The sequence below is a fragment of the Phocoena phocoena genome, chromosome 1 (assembly GCF_963924675.1).
Source record: "Phocoena phocoena chromosome 1, mPhoPho1.1, whole genome shotgun sequence".
NCBI classification, from domain to species: domain Eukaryota; kingdom Metazoa; phylum Chordata; class Mammalia; order Artiodactyla; family Phocoenidae; genus Phocoena; species Phocoena phocoena.
The window spans coordinates 57,800,791-57,819,211 of record NC_089219.1 but is presented as its reverse complement, the minus strand read 5'-3'; the positions used below and the strand labels follow the sequence as shown (position 1 = coordinate 57,819,211).

At 35.0% G+C, this 18,421-nt stretch overlaps 1 protein-coding gene across 1 annotated transcript in view; it reads left to right on the top strand.

Annotated features, from left to right (window-relative positions):
- Positions 1-18,421, top strand: part of DNAI4 (dynein axonemal intermediate chain 4) — a 94,293-nt gene that overhangs the window by 15,461 nt on the left and 60,411 nt on the right. The window contains 3 exon segments of the mRNA XM_065890122.1: positions 8,790-8,974; positions 10,313-10,425; positions 15,984-16,140. Coding sequence (XP_065746194.1) covers positions 8,790-8,974; positions 10,313-10,425; positions 15,984-16,140 — 455 coding nt within the window.

Sequence of the window (18,421 nt, the reverse complement as noted above, 5' to 3'; positions counted from 1 at the left end):
TATCTTCTTTTTGGGGACACTGTTCAACCTGCAATGGGAAAACAGACCTCTCTAAAATAATCCAGGTTATCACTAAACAAAATATAAACAAGCAAATAACAAGCTCTAGGGAGGAGGGAAGTTCCAGTACCCAGAGTTGCTACAATATATTATCTAAAATCTCTGATTTCCAACAAAAAATTGTGGAACATGTAAAGAAATAGGAAAGTATGACCCATACTCAAGAAAAAAGGCAACAGAAGCTGTCTGTGGGAGGAAGCAAATGTCAAATTTAACAGATTTAAAAGAAGCCATTATAAATAGCTTCATGGAATTACAGAAACTATGCTTTAAAGAAGTAAAAGAAGGTATGATCATGTTACATCAAGTATCAATAAAGAGACAGAAATTATAAAAAAGAACTGATGGAAATTCTGGAGCTGAAAAGTACAATAATTGAAATTTTAAAAATTCACTAGAGGAGCTCAACAATGGATTTTAACTGACAGAAGCAAGAATTAGCAAACTAGAAGATAGATCAATAGAGATTATTCAAGACAAACACAGAGTGGGAAAAAAAAGAATGAAGAAAAATGAATAGAGCCATCAAACACCATCAGACACACCAACATATGCATAATGGGAGTAACAGAAGAAGGGAGACACAAAAGGAAAGGAAAAAATATTCAAAAAGATAATGGAAAACACCCCAAATTTAATGAAAAACAATATCCTACATATCTAGGAAACTCAGTGAAGTCCAAGAATGAATGAATGCAGACATATTACAGTAAAAATGCTGAAAGTCAAAGACAAGAAGAAAATCTTAAAAGCAGCAGGAGAAAAACAGTGTGTATCATGTACAAAGGAACCTTAATAAGATTAACAGATAACTTTTCATCAGAAACAATGAGGCCAGAAGGCAGAGGAGAACAAATTTGAAATTGTTAAAGAAAAAGCTCAACCAAGAATGTTGTATCCAGTAAAGCTATTATTCCAAAATGAAGATGAAATAAAGAGTCTCCAAGATAAACAAAAACTGAAAGAATTTATTGCTTGCAGACCCACCTTACGGGAAATACTAAGGGAAGTTCTTCAGCTTGAAAACAAGTAACTTCAGATGGTAATTCATATCCATACAAAGAACATCAGTGAACACAATTATGTAATTACAACAACTATTATATCATGTAATTAATGTAACTATTAGTGCATTTCCTCCTTTTTTCCCTCTTAACTGATTTGAAAAATGATTATATAAAATAACATGTATATAATGTATTATTGGATCTATGACACAGAAATGTAATATATGTGTTATGTATTTGGCAGTAATAGCACACAGGAGGTGGATGGGAACAAAGCTGTAATGTAAGCAAATGATGACAAAATGAAAAGTAATAATTATGGCTCTGTTTTCTTATATTTTGTAACAGTAATACATGTAATTTACATAAAAATAATACCACAAAAGGGGGAAATAGTGAATAGAGCTGTATAGGAGTAATATTTCAATATATTACTGGAATTAAGCTGATATAAATCCAAAGCTAATTTTGACAAGATGTGTATGTTAAACCCTAGAACAACCATCTAGAAAAACCTCAAAAATATAATGAAAAGATCATTAAAAAATTAAAATGCTACCTTAGAAAATATTCACTCAATGCAGAAAAAAGTAATAAAGGATGAATAGAGAACGAAAAAGACATGAGACATATGGAACACATAAAGTAAGATGGGAGATATAAATCCAACTATATTAAGAAAACATTAAATGTAGATAGATTAAACAATCCAAATAAGGGGCAAAGATTGTCAGACTGGCTTAATAAACATTATCCAATGATAGGCTGTCTAGAGGAGACACACATTAATTTCAATATTAATTTCAGACCAATATCTCTTATGAATGTGGGTGCAAATATCCTGAACAAAATTCTAGCAAACCAAATCTAACATATAAAAAGAATTATATGCCTGGAGTGCATTAGTCTGCTAAGGCTGCCATAACATAATATCACAGACTGTATGGCCTAAACAGTGTCCTAATCTACTCTTCCTTTAGGGACACTAGTTATATTGGATTAGGACCCACCTTAATGGCCTCATTTTAACTTAATTATCTCTTTAATGTCCCTATCACTAAATACAGTCACATTTAGAGGTACTAGGGGTTAGGGGTTCAACATGTGAATTTTTTGGTGGGGAGAGACAATTCAGCCCATAACAGTTACCAAATGGGATTTATCCCAGGGATGCAAAGTACTTTAACATCTAAAAATTAATGTAATACATCTCATATCAGTAGAATAAAAAGCAATGATCATCTAGATCCAGAAAAAGCACTTTTCGAAATTCAACATCCTTTCATGATAAAAAACACTTAATAAACTAGGAGTAGAGGGACTTCCTCAACTTGATAAAGAACACTTACGAAAAATCCACTAATATCAACTCAATCATGCAACTGGATGCTTTCCTTTTGACATCAGGAACAAGACAAAATTTTCTTGCCACTCTATTCAACATTGTACTGGAGGTTCTAGATAGGGCAATTAGGGGGAAAAAAAAGGCAACCAGATTGGAAAGGAAAAGATAAATCTCTATTTGCAGGTGACATAATGTTACATATAGAAACTCCTAAGAAATCTACTAAAAAACTATTAAGACTATTGAATTCCCTGGCGGTCCAGTGGTTAGGACTCAGCGCTCTCACTGCAGTGGCCCGGGTTCAATGCCTGGTGGGGGAACTAAGATTCTGCAAGCCGTGGCATGGCCAAACAAATGCAAAAGAAACTATTAAAACTAATGAATGGATTCTGTTAGGTTGCAGGATACATGATCAATATACAAATAAATTGTATTTTTTACACTTGCAATAAACAATTTGAAAATTAAGAAAACAATTTCTTTCACAATAACATCAAAAACAATAAAATACTTAGGAATTAATTTAATAATAAAAGTGACATCATAAGCTCTGAAAACTGTAAAACATTACTGAATGAAATTAAAGAAGATCTAAATAAATGGGAAAGCATCCAAAATTTATGAATTGGAAGACTTACCATTATTAAGATGGTGATACTTCCCAATCTGTTCTATAGATTCAACACAGTCCTTATCAGAATCCCAGCAGACTTCCTTGTGCAAATTGACAATTGATTCTAAAATTCATATGGAATTGCTAGGAACCCAGAATAGCCAAAATAGTCCTGAAAAAGGAGACTAAAGTAGGCAGACTCACACTTCCCAATTTCAACATTTACTACAAAGCAACAGAAATCACGATAGTGTGGTACTGATTGGCACAAGGATAGATATACAGATCAATGGAATAGAATTGAGAGTCCAGAAATAGACCCATTACATCTATGGTCAACTGATTTCTGATAAGCGTACCATGACCATTTAAGAGGGAAGGGATAGTCTTCAATAAATGGTGCTGGGATGACTGGATAGCCACATGCAAAAGAATAAAGTTGGACCCTTGCCTCACACCATATAAAAATTAATTCAACATGAATCAAAGACATACGTAACAGTTAAAACTAAAAACTCTTAGAAGAAACCATGGTGGTAAACCTTCATGACCTTGGTTTGGCGAAGGATTCTCAGATATGACACAAAAAATATGAACAACAAAAGAAAAAAAGCCAGATGAATTGAACTTTACCAAAATTAAAAATGTTTGTTCTTCAAAGAACATAATAAAGTGAAAAGTCTACCCACAGAATGGGAGAAAATATTTGCAAACAATATATCTGTTAAGGGATTTGTATCGGGAATATATAAAGAATTACAACTCAATAATAAAAAGACAAAATCCAATTAAAAATTGGGCAAGGGATTTGAATGCTCATTTCTCCAAAGAAGGTATACAAATGGTCAAAAAGCACATGGAAAAATACTTTACATCACTAGTCATCAGAGAAATGCAAATCAAAACCACAGTGTGATCTTTACTTCATACTCAGTAGGATGGCTAGAATCAAAAAGTCAGATGACAGGTGTTGGCAAGGATATCAAGAAATCAGAATACTACTGATAGGAATGTAAAATGGTCCTGCCACTTTGGAAAACAGTCTGGTAGTAATTCAGGTGTTTAAACATACTGTTATCATATGACCCTGCAATTCTACATGTAGATATATACACCCAAGAGAAATTAAGATATATTTCCAACCCAGAAACTTGTACATGAATGTTTATATCGGTATTATTCATAATAGCCAAAAAGTGGGAACAGGGCAAATGTCCATCAGTGGACAGATGGCTAAACAAAATGTGGTATATTCATACAGTAGAATATTATTCAACCACAGAAAGGAATGAAGTACTGATGCATGCAACAACATGGATGAATCTTGAAACCATTATGCTAAATGAAACAAGCCAATCAAAATACCACACACTATGTGATGCCACTCACATGAAAGTCCAGAATAGGGAAATCTATAGAGACATGAAATACCTACGTGGTTGCCTAGGACTGGGAGGAAGACAAGGGTTAGGGAATCAGAGTTAAAGGATACAGAGTTTCTTCTTGAGGTGATAAAAAATTTCTAAAATTAACTGTGGTGATGATTGCTCATATTTGTGAATACACTCAAAACCACTGACTTGTACACTTTAAAAGCTATTTAAAAAGATAATTATGCAGATTGTGTGTAACTTTATGCCAATTTTAAATTTTGCAAAATTTGCAAATGAATATAAAATGGAAAGATTCCTTAAAAACTTACATTTTACCAAGAGACAAACAAAAATGAAAATTGGAAGATATTAAAGAAATTAATATGAGTAATTTAAAAATCTTTCTTCAAAGATAATTCCAGGCTCAGATGGTTTCACTAGTGATATATGCCAAACACATAAGGACAAAAACAGAACAGAAGAAATGGGTATACTCCAGAACTCATGTTATGAGGCTAGAAATATCTTGATATCAAAATCTGACTACAACAGTATGAGAAAGAAACATTACAAGTCGATATCTCCAAACATAGATGGAGAAATCCTCAATAAAATGTTAACAAAATTCAATAACAATAAAAAGAGATAGTACATCATGAGCTACATTTATACCAAGAAAGATTGGTTTAACATTGAAAAATCCATTAGTGTAATTCACCACATTCATATATAGCTTAAAGGAAAAAAGCATATGATCATCTCAATACATAAAGTATTTATTTGATAAGATTAAAATTTATTCATGATTTAAAATGTTCTTATGAAACTGGCAATCACAAGGAACTTCCTTAATCTGATTTATAAAATCCTACAGCACTGGTTGTATTTAATGGTAAAGCATGCCTAAGAAGGATCCACTTCTATCCAACATTCTTGGAAGTCTTAGCCATTTCAGTATGGCAAGAAAAAGAAATGAAAAATGTAAGCATTGGAAAGAAAGAAAAGAAACATTGAATATTTGTAAATGACACAATTATCTACATGTAAAATTTTAAATCACCTATTAATAATTATCAAATTAATAAGAGTTTAGCAAGGTTATTGGATATCAAATAAAACAACCAAGAACAATTATATTTTTATATACCAGCAACACACATTTCAAAAATTACATATTTTTCTAATGATACCATTTATAATAGCACTAAAATGTATTAAGTACTTGTGGATAAATATAGCAAAGATGCACATACCTATACTGTAAAAACTATAAAATTTTACTGGGAGACATTAAACAAGACCCAAACAAATGGAGAGCTAGAACATGTTTATGCATAGAAAGAGTCAGTATTGTAAGTATATCAATTATACCCAAATTTTGATTTATAGATTCTTTGCAATTTCAGTCAAAATCTGTTTTTTTTTCATTGTATTTTTTTCAGGAACTTGTCAAGGTAAGTCTAAAATTTATATAAAGCTGCTGAAGCTTAGGTATAACCGAGATACTCTTGAATAAGAACTTTGTGAAAGGACTTGCTCTCCTAGATACCAAGTTTTATATAAAGTGTAACATTAACAAAGGTATAGATAGAGAGCCTACAAGTGACTCAGGCACATATAAACACTTGTTTTATAATAAATATGCACTAAAGAGTAATGGGGAAATAACAGGATTTTCAAAAATTCTTGTTGAGACAATTGGGTATTCACATGGAATAAAAATATATTGGCTTTCTTCCTCATACTGTACACAAAACTGAATTCCGGGTATATTATAGATCTAAACATGAAAAGCAAAAATATCTTCATAATTTCAGGATTGGGAATGGTTTCTTGGATGAGACATCTAAGGTGTAAACCATAAAGGAAAACATGATACATTTGACTACGCTAAGATGAAGAACTTCTATTCATTAAAAGATACTACAAGGAAAATTCAGCCATACAGTGAAAGAAGACATTTTCAACACATAAAACAGAAAGGGTTCATAGTCAGAACATTTAATGAACTCTATCATCAATTTAAAAAATGACGGAACTCAACAGAAAAGTGTGCAAAGGACTTGCATGGAATATTTTCCTTCAAAAAAAAGGAAGTCAAGATAGGAATAAGCACATGAAAAGAAGTTCAATTTCATGAAAATTAAAGTCGAAATGAGATACCTGTACACCTATACCCATACTGGTTTAAATTTCTAAATCTGGCAGTGCTAGTTGTTGATGAGAATGTAGAGTAACAGCAACTGTCACAATGCTGGCAATCTTGAAAAGTTTTACAATCAACTTGGAAAACAGTTTGGTGTTATCTAATCAGGTTGACTCATCAATTCCACATCTATATATCCCCTACAGAAATACATTTTCATGTTTAGCAGTATGCTTTCACATTAATGTTTATTGAAACAGTTTTCATGATGGCCAAAAACTGGGAAACAATTCAATGTCTGTTAAAAGTAAAAGAGATAGATAAAATATGATATACTAATCCAACAGACTACAGTCACCAATAAATGAATGAACTATTATACATGCAACAACATGGAGAGACACATAAAAGCATACTGTTGAACAAAAGATGTCAGATAATTCCATTATAATATATGGCTATTTATATAAATTTTAAAAACAGGCAAAACTAAATTACATTGATAAACTTGGTAAATATCAATACTAAGTGCTAACCAAAATCTGGAGCAACCAGAACTCTCATACTTTGTTGGTGGGAACCACTTGGGAAAACCTTTCAGCAGTATCTACTGTATGTGAACATATAAATAATCCAATAACCAGGAATTTCACACAGGTATACACCCAACATAAATTCATACATTATAGTCAGCAAAACACACGTACAACCATCTTCTTAGTGGCATCATTTGTTTTTGGTTTTTTAAAATTTATTTTGGCTGCGTTGGTTCCTCATTGCTGCTCGCGGGCTTTCTCTAGTTGCGGTGAGTGGGGACTACTCTTCGTTGCAGTGTGCGGGCTTCTCACTGCAGTGGCTTCTCTTGTTGTGGAGCACAGGCTCTAGGTGCGAGGGCTTCAGTAGTTATGGCACATGGGCTTAGTAGTTGTGGCTCGCGGGCTGTAGAGCTCAGGCTCAGTAGTTGTGGTGCATGGGCTTAGTTGCTCTGCAGTATGTGGGATCTTCCTGGACCAGGGCTGGAACCCATATCCCCTGCATTGGCAGGTGGATTCTTAACCACTGCACCACCAGGGAAGCCCAGTGGCATCATTTGTAAAAGCCAAAAATTTGGAAACTACAGAAATGTCCATGCACAATAAAATAGATATATAAAATTGTGATATATTCACACAATGGAATATTGTACAACAATGAAAATGAACCATCTACAGCTATACTTAACAATATGAAGAGCTCTCACAAATATAACATTGAAAAAAAGAAACCAGATACCAAGGGTATGTGCTTCATGATTCCATCAAAGTGAAGTTCAAAAACAGGCAAAACTAATCCATGGAGTCAGTATAATCATTACCTTTGGTGGGAGATAGTGACTCTTATGGAAGGAACTTCTGAGATGCTGGTAATTTTCTGTTTCTAAATCTGAATGCTAGGTACCTGGGTGTCTTCCATTTATGAAAATTCATTAAGGTGTGCATTTATATGTGCACATCTCTATGTATATTTTACTTCAATATAAGTTATAAAAAGTAAGTGCTATTGTTTAGGAATGCATACTTAATAAAACTTTAAAAAGAAGAAAGAAAATAATTACCAAAATCAAGTTAATGATATTCACTGGGGAGGAGGGAGAGGCAGTAAGCCAGAAGAAGCAAAAGCCAGGGGAGCTGCTTGTGATCTAGGAGGGGCAAAGTCTCCTAGAGGTTCTATCAATGTTCTAATTTTTTACTTTAGTTGTGATTATAAGAACATTTGCTTTGTATTATTTAACTATATGGTTATGTTTTAATTATATTTCTGTATGTGTTAAATTTCATAATTAAAAATATTAAAAATTAACCAAAAACAAATAAGCCAAAAATGTGTAATAACTTGGCTAATGTTTATTAATAAAATGTTAAATGAAAAGTTTTGGTTTTTAAAGCTTATACATAAAATAATTAAATATACCAAATTATTAACAATCTGAATGAATTATCTTTCTATATTTTTGAATTTTCTCAAAATTAGTATATATTTCTTATATATAGGTAAAACATGAATAAGACTTTTAAAAAAGTGTATGCCTCAGTTAAGAAACTTTTTAAGCATAAAATCTTGTATCATTCAATTTTTCATGTTTGTCCTATCCTACAAACATTATATTTATCTTTTTTCTACTATTTTTATCTCTGTTTTTTAGGACCTATCATTCAGAAACCCTGTCTTTTTTACTTATTTTATTTTAAATAACTATTTTCTACAGGTGACTGATATACATGGAGTTGATGTTACTCCCAGACCTCTTTACCATCCAGATCCATATACTGGTACAGCAAAGCCAAATAAACTATTGACATCACAAGAAGGATCACGTACATCAGACTTTATAGCTTCCTATAGCCTTTATCAGAATACAATAAATCCTAGTACGTTAGGGCAGTTTACAAGGTAGTGTATACTATTCTATGATTCTTTTTTTATATCTTATGTATTTTCATTTAAGTTGCACATATGTAACTTGGATGTCAGTTGTCCCCAGTCTCCCAGCTCTGTTCTCTCATCCTAGTGTGCCACCTCTGTGTTCCTCTCATGTTTTAACTAGATGTAGAGCTTGCATGTCAAGTGTTCCCCTACACTTACACCAAAACATTTGTGAAAAAATATACAGATTTTACTCAAGATTTCCTGAGGAGCCAAAAGATGCGACCTAGCATCACAGACATGTTTCTTCAGTTGTTTCTTTTATGCTGCAGTTTAGGAGCTTTCCTTTTTTTCCCTCCCTATTCTTCCATACAAATCCTTGTTCTCCTAGGGTTTGATTTCTCTCTTGTTTTGTAACTTTTTTTTTGGTAAATGACATGTTTTGCATTTACATATATAAATACTTATACAATTGAAAATTTTTACTGCTTCCAATAGAGAAATGCAGTCTTTGCCATAATAAAACAGTACTCCTAAAACAATCTAAAGATTATGGGGAAATACTTTAGTGTGTAACTTTCAATCTGATAAATTAAAAGTTCCAGATGTTAACTAAGCACGAAATTTTAGGAGAAAATATGCTACTCTAGAGTCTGCCTCCAAATTAGCATACAGAAGCCATGGGAGTTCTCCGCAAAACAAAGGATATTCCAGTAAACTGAAGCCAACCTTTTGGAAGGCAGTTGGAACTATAAATAGAAAGGAAAAAAGTATGTAATATCATGGAGTAATGTTAAGTTTCTATGTTTAAAGAAAATTATTTTTGGATTCTTCAGTGTATTGATTTCCCACGAAGTATATAAATTTTATTTTAAATTGTCTTGAGAGGACATTTATCAAATTGAATAAATTGCATTTAATATGGGATTTGAAAAATGAGCAGAAACCTGGTGAAAAATGAAGGGTAGACTACTCCAGGCTGAGGCCCTGAGGTAAGAGAGCTCCATAAGTTTGAGAAACTTAAAAAAAAAGTGGGGGGAGAGAATATTGATAATGAAGATAAGACAGAGAGTCTTGGTAGGTAGGCTGTGTTTTGGATTTTTATCCTAAACATACTGTTGAGAATCCATTGAAGGTCTCTAGGCATAGGTTTGACATGTTTTATTTCTAAAATATATTTAAAATGACTTTTTACTTAAAGAACATTAAAAATCAACTCAATATTTAAAGAACTAGTTTATTTTTATCAACTTTGCTCATATGATTACAGTATATTTGATTTCTCAATCTGATAATGTTTTCATTTATACATTTAATTGCCCATAAGGACATCTAAATAAATAATGTTGTTATTCATTATTAAAGGTCAATTTTAGGAAGCAGTACAGTTTCTAAGTCAAGTACATCCACTACTGAATCAATGGTAGAAGACCTAGAAGAACCATCCTTTAAACGGGAAAGGTTGGCTAGTTTTACAGGTAATGAAAATCCAATCTTTTATTTCAGTAACAGTTCATTATTTCTTTAGCAAATATGCTCATTATTTTTTGGGTGCTTGAGGTAGCAGGACTATGGTAATCATTCCCAAATACTGGCCTGTGCAGTAGCTACATGAGAATTACCAGGGTAATGTTTATATATTTTTTAAAATTCTCAAGTGACTTTCTTGCACCACCAGCCTCAGTAATCACAGACCCTGTTTTTTTTTGTTTTTAATTTAAAAAAAATATTTTATTTACTTATTTATTTTTGGTTGCATTGAGTCTTTGTTGTTGTGTGCGGGTTTTCTCTACTTGTGGTGAGCAGGAGCTACTCTTCATTGTGGTGTGTGGGCTTCTCATTTCTGTGGCTTCTCTTGTTGCAGAGCACGGGCTCTAGGTGTGCGGGCTCTAGACCGCGGGCTCAGTAGTTGTGGCACGTGGGCTTAGTTGCTCCCTGGCATGTGGGATTTTCCAGGACCAGGGCTTGAACCTGTATCCTCTGCATTGGCAGGTGGATTCTTAACCACTGCACCACCAGGGAGGTCCCACAGACCCTGTTTTAAAAGAGCTCAGCTTCTAACTCAGGAGACAAATAATTGTGATACACTGTGATCAATGCCATATTAAGACATGTGCAGAATGTGATGGGAGTACTTACAAAGAAAATATTAACTACTGTGAAGTGGAAAACAAAAAATGAGAGAACGTTCATAGAGAACATTATTGACTTTTGAATTGGGTTTCTAAAGATAATTAGTAATTTGTCAGGAGAACAAAAGGAGAGACCCATTCCAGGCAGAGGATAAAACATGAGGTAATGCAAAGGATTATGCAAGTAAAGTTAAAAGAATGAGGAAATAATGGTTGACCAAAAGTGCTGGAAGAAGTGGGTACTTCCTTGAGGGTCAGGATGTCTTTTCCTCTAAGATGGTAATGAGGATTAGTGAAAATATTAATAAGGTTGGAAAAGTGCTTGATGGACTCTTCTATTTGGTGTTAGCATATGTAACAGAATGCTTCTGACAAGTAACAGAATACCCAACTACCATTTTTTCCACATTAAAAGAAGTTAAATGTAGGTAGCTTTTGGGTTTGCTTTTGTGGCTTAATTGTGTCAGAATCTGGATTGGAAGCTCTGCTCTTCTCTTTTCGTAAGCCTTTTCTTCTTCTTTCTTGCCTCATGGTCTCATGATATGTGCCCCAGCTCTGGGTATTATATCCACATTAAAAGCAGAAAGAGGGAGAAAGGCAGTAGCACCAGTCACATCTCCCTCATTTATCAGGAAAGTAAACATTTTCCCAGAAGGCTTCCTTTTTCCTGTATATTTCTGTTTTTATCTCATTGGCCAGAACTGTGTCACATTGACACCACTAGCTTCAAGAGAGGCTGGAAAAGCCACACATTTTATTTCTCAGCCTGTATTAATGGAAAGAGGCCAGGGAAGGGAGAAAGGCTTAGCAATGAAAACTTAAGCAATTAGCAATGTCTGTTGTAGGAAGATGCCCGTCCTCTCAGGAGGGGACAAAGAATTGAATTATTGTCATAAGCTCCCCCAGCAGTCTCTACATATATTCTTGCCACCCTCCAATTTGTTTTTCCAAACTGTATGCAGAATTGAACCTGCTCTCCTTCTTGGATGGGACTCGAACCCAGCCAAAATTCAGATTGGGACTTGAATCGACAGGATGGGACTTGAACCCATGGAATGGGACTCAAGCCCAGCCACACCTCAGACTGGGGTCCCTGACTTAGGAGGGGACTCAGATCCACTGTCTTTTAATTGAAGCTGCTCACCTGGTGTCAGGTCTTACTCAAGCTCAGGTTCTTTTTTCTCCTTGCAGAAAGAATTCAGCATGAGGCAAAGCGATAGGCAAAGAGTGAGTTTATAAGCATAGGATACTTGTGAGAGCTACAAATGGGCAGGCAAGGGAGCACAGCCCTGAGAACAAAGAGCGTTACATTTTTACAATCAAAGAAGAAGTGGGGTGGGAAGAGAAGACCACCTTCTTCCTCAGTTTTGGGTAGACGTCAAGGCTTAAATCACTAGTTCCTCCTTTGACCCTGTATTGTCTAATGGGGACGGTCATGACGCTATTTAAATATGTATATTAGCAGAAGCGTGGTGACATATACTAATATATGGTAATTCATCTCAGGTTTTGGTATAATGTCCCCTTTCACCTACTTTCTTTCCTTTTTCACCTATATTTCTGTCTTGCAGAAATGCTACTCTTCAAGGACTACTAACTCCCTGACTTCATGTAACAAGATTCAGACCATATATCTATTGTGTTTTAACAATGACGTTTGTGGCTTGAGTGTGCCTGGTGCTTGGATGCACCTGGTCTTTCGTCAAGGTAGTGTAGATTGTTGCTAGGTTACTAGATTCTTTTCTTGAGTGGTCAATAGTTTACAACAGTCTCCCCAAACTCCCTTAAAATTCTTTCTGTCTTTAATCCCTTAGTGGGATTTCTAAGCCAACTAATTATCCTACTGTATCCCTATTAGAATGATCTTTTTAAGAACACAATCTAATCGCATTCTCCCTGCTTAAAGCCCTCCAATGGATTTGCACTCCTCTTAAGATAAAGAAGAAAATCTTTATGTAGTGATTTGCCTTGAGGTCTACCTCTATTTGTCTACATCAAAAACAAACAAACAAACAAACAAACGTAACAAAACTTCACCTCCAGAAGCCTTGAAGAATAGTATAGATGTTTATATCGTCTTGGCCTGCTGGTGAATTCCAACCACAAAGTCAAGTCTCTAAACTGAGTCACACCCAAACAATTCTACTTCTACCACCTGGTAGATCAGTATTTCTCAGTCTTGACTGCATTAACATAATCTGGTATATCTTTTATTTTTATTTCTGGCTGCGTTGGGTCTTCGTTGCTGCACGTGGGCTTTCTCTAGTTGTGGCGTGCCGGGCTATTCTTTGTTGCAGTGTGCGAGCTTCTCATTGCTGTGGCTTCTCTTGTCGCGGAGCACGCGCATGGCACCTAGTCATGGTAGTCGTGGCACGCGAGCTCAGTAGTTGTGGCTTGCAGGCTGTAGAGCGCAGGCTCAGTAGTTGTGGTACACGGGCTTAGTTGCTCCGCGGCATGTGGGATCTTCCTGGACCAGGGCTCGAACTCGTGTCCCCTGCATTGGCAGGCGGATTCTTTTTTTTTTTGAAACATCTTTATTCGGGTATAATTGCTTTACAGTGTTGTGTTAGTTTCTGCAGTGTAACAAAGTGAATCAGCTATATGAGTACGTATATCCCCATATCACCTCCTTCTTGAGTCTCCCTCCCACCCTCCTTATCCCACCCCTCTAGGTGGTCGCAAAGCACCGAGCTGATCTCCCTGTTCCATGCAGCTGCTTCCCACTAGCTATCTATTTTACATTTGGTAGTGTATGTATGTCAGTGCTACTGTCTTACTTCATCCCAGCTTACCCTTCCCCCTCCCTGTGTCCTCAAGTCCATTCTCTACGTCTGTGTCTTTATTCCTGCCCTGGCAAGCGGATTCTTAACTACTGCGCCACCAGGGAAGTCCCCTATTAGGTTCTATCTACTGTAAGATCGTTCATTTTTATAATTAACATATCTGTGCCATAATGCTACTTTAAGGTATATGTAACTAAATCATAGATGAAGATCTGGTGTTCTTAAAGAAACAAAGTTTAGAGTATCAAGAACCAAAATTTAGGGGCTTTCCTGGTGGCACAGTGGTTGAGAGTCCACCTGCCAGTGCAGGGGACACGGGTTCATGCTCCGGTTCGGGAAGATCCCACATGCCGCGGAGCAGCTGGGCCCATGAGCCATGGCCGCTGAGCCTGCGCGTCCAGAGCCTGTGCTCCGCAATGGGAGAGGCCACAACAGTGAGAGACCTGCGAACCACGAAGAAAAAAAAAAAAAGAACCAAAATTTCTAGTCTCAAAACTGCCAGTATTCCTTTTTGACCTTAAACTTCTCACTTAGCCTCTCTGTTTCTCATTTTCTTCACTGATAAAACGAACAGTTTGAACTAGATATATCTTCAGTTGTGTCCATTATGGGTAATTCATTTATTTTTTCACTTACCTTATATCTATCTTAGCTAGATTTGCTTATATAAATTATCTCTCCCTCATATTTTACTTTATTTTTATTATTTATTTATTTTTTTTTTTGCGGTACGCGGGCCTCTCACCGCTGTGGCCTCTCCCGTTGAGGAGAACAGGCTCTGGACGCGTAGGCTCAGCGGCCATGGCTCATGGGCCCAGCTGCTCCTTAGCATGTGGGATCCTCCCGGACCGGGGCACGAACCCATGTCCCCTGCATCGGCAGGCGGACTCTGAACCACTGCGGCACCAGGGAAGCCCTCTCCCTCATATTTTAAATTTATTGCATAAATAATAAAAATTAAAGAACATATTTTAAAAGAAGAATCATCCAATACTATAAAGGATTAGCAATTAAAAATTTTGTTTCCTCAGCTTCTCCATATGCATAAGTATTTTAATTGTTATAACCATAGCATGGGTTTTGTCCTGGATTATTCTGTCACTTTACATTTTATCACAAACATTTTCATATGTTTTTAATGTCATATTTAATTACTAGTTACTATTCATAGATGAGTATACTATTATTTATTTAGCCATTCCAAATGTTGATGATTGGTTTGTGAAATTAGTAGCTTGTATTTTTTTTAGGTTATAAGGAGAGTGTTTTTCTCAGGCTTTGGGCCTTCTTAAGGAGACTGAGCCTTAATCTCTAGAAAGTGTATACCCTTAAGTCTTGTTTTCCTAAAGCTTTTCAAGCTTTACCCATGTCAAAGCCTCATGTATCCCTGCTTCACATGCTGTTTTTAACAGAAAACGTTGAACTCTGACCTATATACTGTGTCATGGCTCTTTATTACCCATACAACCAAGTCCAAACTCTCTAGCCCTGACACTCCATCCTCAGTGAAATTTTTCAAGAATCTTGGACTTCTGACAAGACTACAGGCTTGAGGCTAACCCTTTTCAGTGTATGTTTTGCATGGATATTGAGCCTCTTTTTCTCCTATATTTAACCACAACTTTCACTGGAGAGTCTTTTTAGCTCTTGGTGAAGATGATTAGAGGTGAGCTGTAATCTAAATCAAAAGTCAACCAGTAAGAAGGACAAACAGAATAAAAGGCTGTTGTAGATATATACTAGAAATTAGCTTCAGGGCTCAGAGAAGGGTTGCATATTATCTGGGAAATACACTTGCCCATATGTCTCTTGAGTTGTATCAATAGTTGTTCACCCCAATCTCCCTGTTAATATTATAGGATAGATGTAATGGGATGCCCTTGTAGTCATGACTACACATTTGAGATTGGAGTAGGCTTGATGTATCAGCAACAGAGATGGTTTATGAGCCATAGGATCCAGTTTGGCTTCAGAGGGATTAAATAGACTACATCTCACAACATGGCCTATTCCTGGACCATGTAATGCCACCTGCAATGTATGACTCGTCATGGTATTTTGATGAAATGAAAATTAAAAATAACAATTAGTAAATGATTTTTATTAAGTCATGTATTTTAGATTTACAAGTTATTAGGGCAACACCTGGAAAAATTGTAACAAAAGAAGACCTGGAGAAGACTATAGAGATAATACTCACAGAGACAGAAACGATGAACTTTTTTAACCTACCAACAGTCATGGTTTCTGTAGGATCTGAAGAAGCTGAGAAAGTAAGGTATGTATTGTCCAGTTGTTTACATTGCTTTTGTAATTTAAATGCTAAATCAGAGGCTCTTATCCTTGTTTCTGTCTTTGGGGATTTCTGGATAAACACTGGTGGTATATGTGCCTGGTGAAATCGTATATAAAGTTACATATGTGCCTCATGAAATTACATGTAAAGTGTTTATGCTGTATGTTTTTCCTAGAAGAGGAACCCATAGCTTTAGCATATTCTTTAAAAAGTAGGTGAGCTACTAAGTTAAATAATAAAAGAAATAAAGGAGGCTTCTAAGTCTCAGTATAGGTTTTAATGATTTTTTCTTTTATGCATATGTGAATTATTTTCAAGTTAAAAAGAAATGACTGTCATTTTTTATATTTAAAACTTAAAAGGGAAAATATGTTATGGGGAAATGACTGAATTTACTATTGAGAGTAGATTTTCCATTTCTCTTTATTAATGAATATAAATGGATCATTAGTTGTTTTTTTTTTTTTTAAATAAATTTATTTATTTATTTTTGGCTGCACTGGGTCTCCACTGCTGCACGTGGGCCCCCCCCAGCTGCAGCGAGTGGGGGCCACTCCCCGCCGGGGTGTGCATGCCTCTCACTGCGCTGGCCCCTCCTGTGGAGCACGGACTCTAGTCGCACAGGCCCCAGCAGCCATGGCACGTGGGCTCAGCAGTTGTGCCCCGCGGGCTCCATGGCGCAGGCTCAGCAGTGGTAGCACCCGGGCCCAGCCGCTCTGCGGCACGCGGGGATCATTAGTTTTTGCCTCATGTTATTTTGAAACTCTCCTGTTAGGCACATACACATTAAGAATTGTTATGTCTTTTTGGATACTTGACCCCTTTATCATTATGTAATGCCCCTCTTTATCTCTGATAATTTTCATTGCTCTGAAGTCTGCTCTGTCTGAAATTAATACAGCTACATAAATAGATTATTAATATAATTGTTCAGATTAGTTTTCTTCAAGTATAATATGAATATAATTTATAGTACTAAAAAATTCATCACTAAAATAATTTTTATGGTATTATTTTTATACAAATATAAAATCTTGTAAAATTGTTTAGACTATATAATATAGTACAATTAGATCTCAAACAGCATACTTTTTTTGTTTTAACATCTTTACTGGAGTATAATTGCTTTACAATGGTGTATTAGTTTCTGCTTTATAACTCAAACAGCATACTTTTAAAGCTCATGAGACATAAGGGAAAGCTCCCAGGACCAGAAAAAGGAAAGGAAAAGAATAACAATGGGATAGATAAGTGATCTGAAATCATAGAGGGAGAGATGCTAGAAGCAAATGTTAATATTAGCACATGGATCTAGAGTCCACCAGTAAGTCTTGGATCCCCCACAAATTGAGACAGCTGAAGGAGAGATTCTTATATTAAACCAAGACCCTTACAAGGATCTCAGTTATCTCATAAGCAAATACAAATTTTCTCTGGAGGAAAGCATATCCCATTTATACTCTTAAGATTCATTCAGTTTGAGTTTAGTAAAAATACACCAAACCAATAAAGAAACAAGTCATTATGAATGAGAATTTTAAAAATAACAATTCCTAGATCTAAATCCTGAGGACTATGGGTAATGATATTATCAAATATAAAGTATAAAATATATGTGAAATATTTAAATAAAAGATAGAGTTAAAACATCATTAACACTAAGAAACTATCAAAATGATTACTTATAAGACAAAAAATTTAAAAAGAATTTTAAAATAAAGTATGTTTATAATTGTTAAAATTAAAAAGTAAATATTGATTTAATCTTTGATATTAAATATTGATTTAATCTTTGATATTAAATAGATATTGATAATAGACTAGAGGTCTAACATACACCTAATCAGTTCCGAAAGGGCAGAATAGAAAGAATGGACGAGAGTTACTATTCAAGGAGAGTAAGTAATTCCCCAAACTATTGAAAAACACCATTCCACAGAAATAGGAATAAATAAAAAGAAATCCACACACACACAAATGGGACGCATTGTACTCATACTCCAAAATACCAAATATTAAAAGAAGATTTTAAAAACAGAAGGAAAAATATAAAGAACACATCATCTACAGAGAAACACACCAATAGCATTATTAGGGATAAAGAGTGTGGTTTCATAATGATAGGAAGGTATAATAATTCTAAACTTGAAACTCCTAATAAAATAACCTCTTAATATATAAAGCAAAAACTGGAAACTTGATAAGTATCTTATTAAAGTAGGAGGTATGAATATGCCTCTCTTAATTATTGATGTCAATCTGA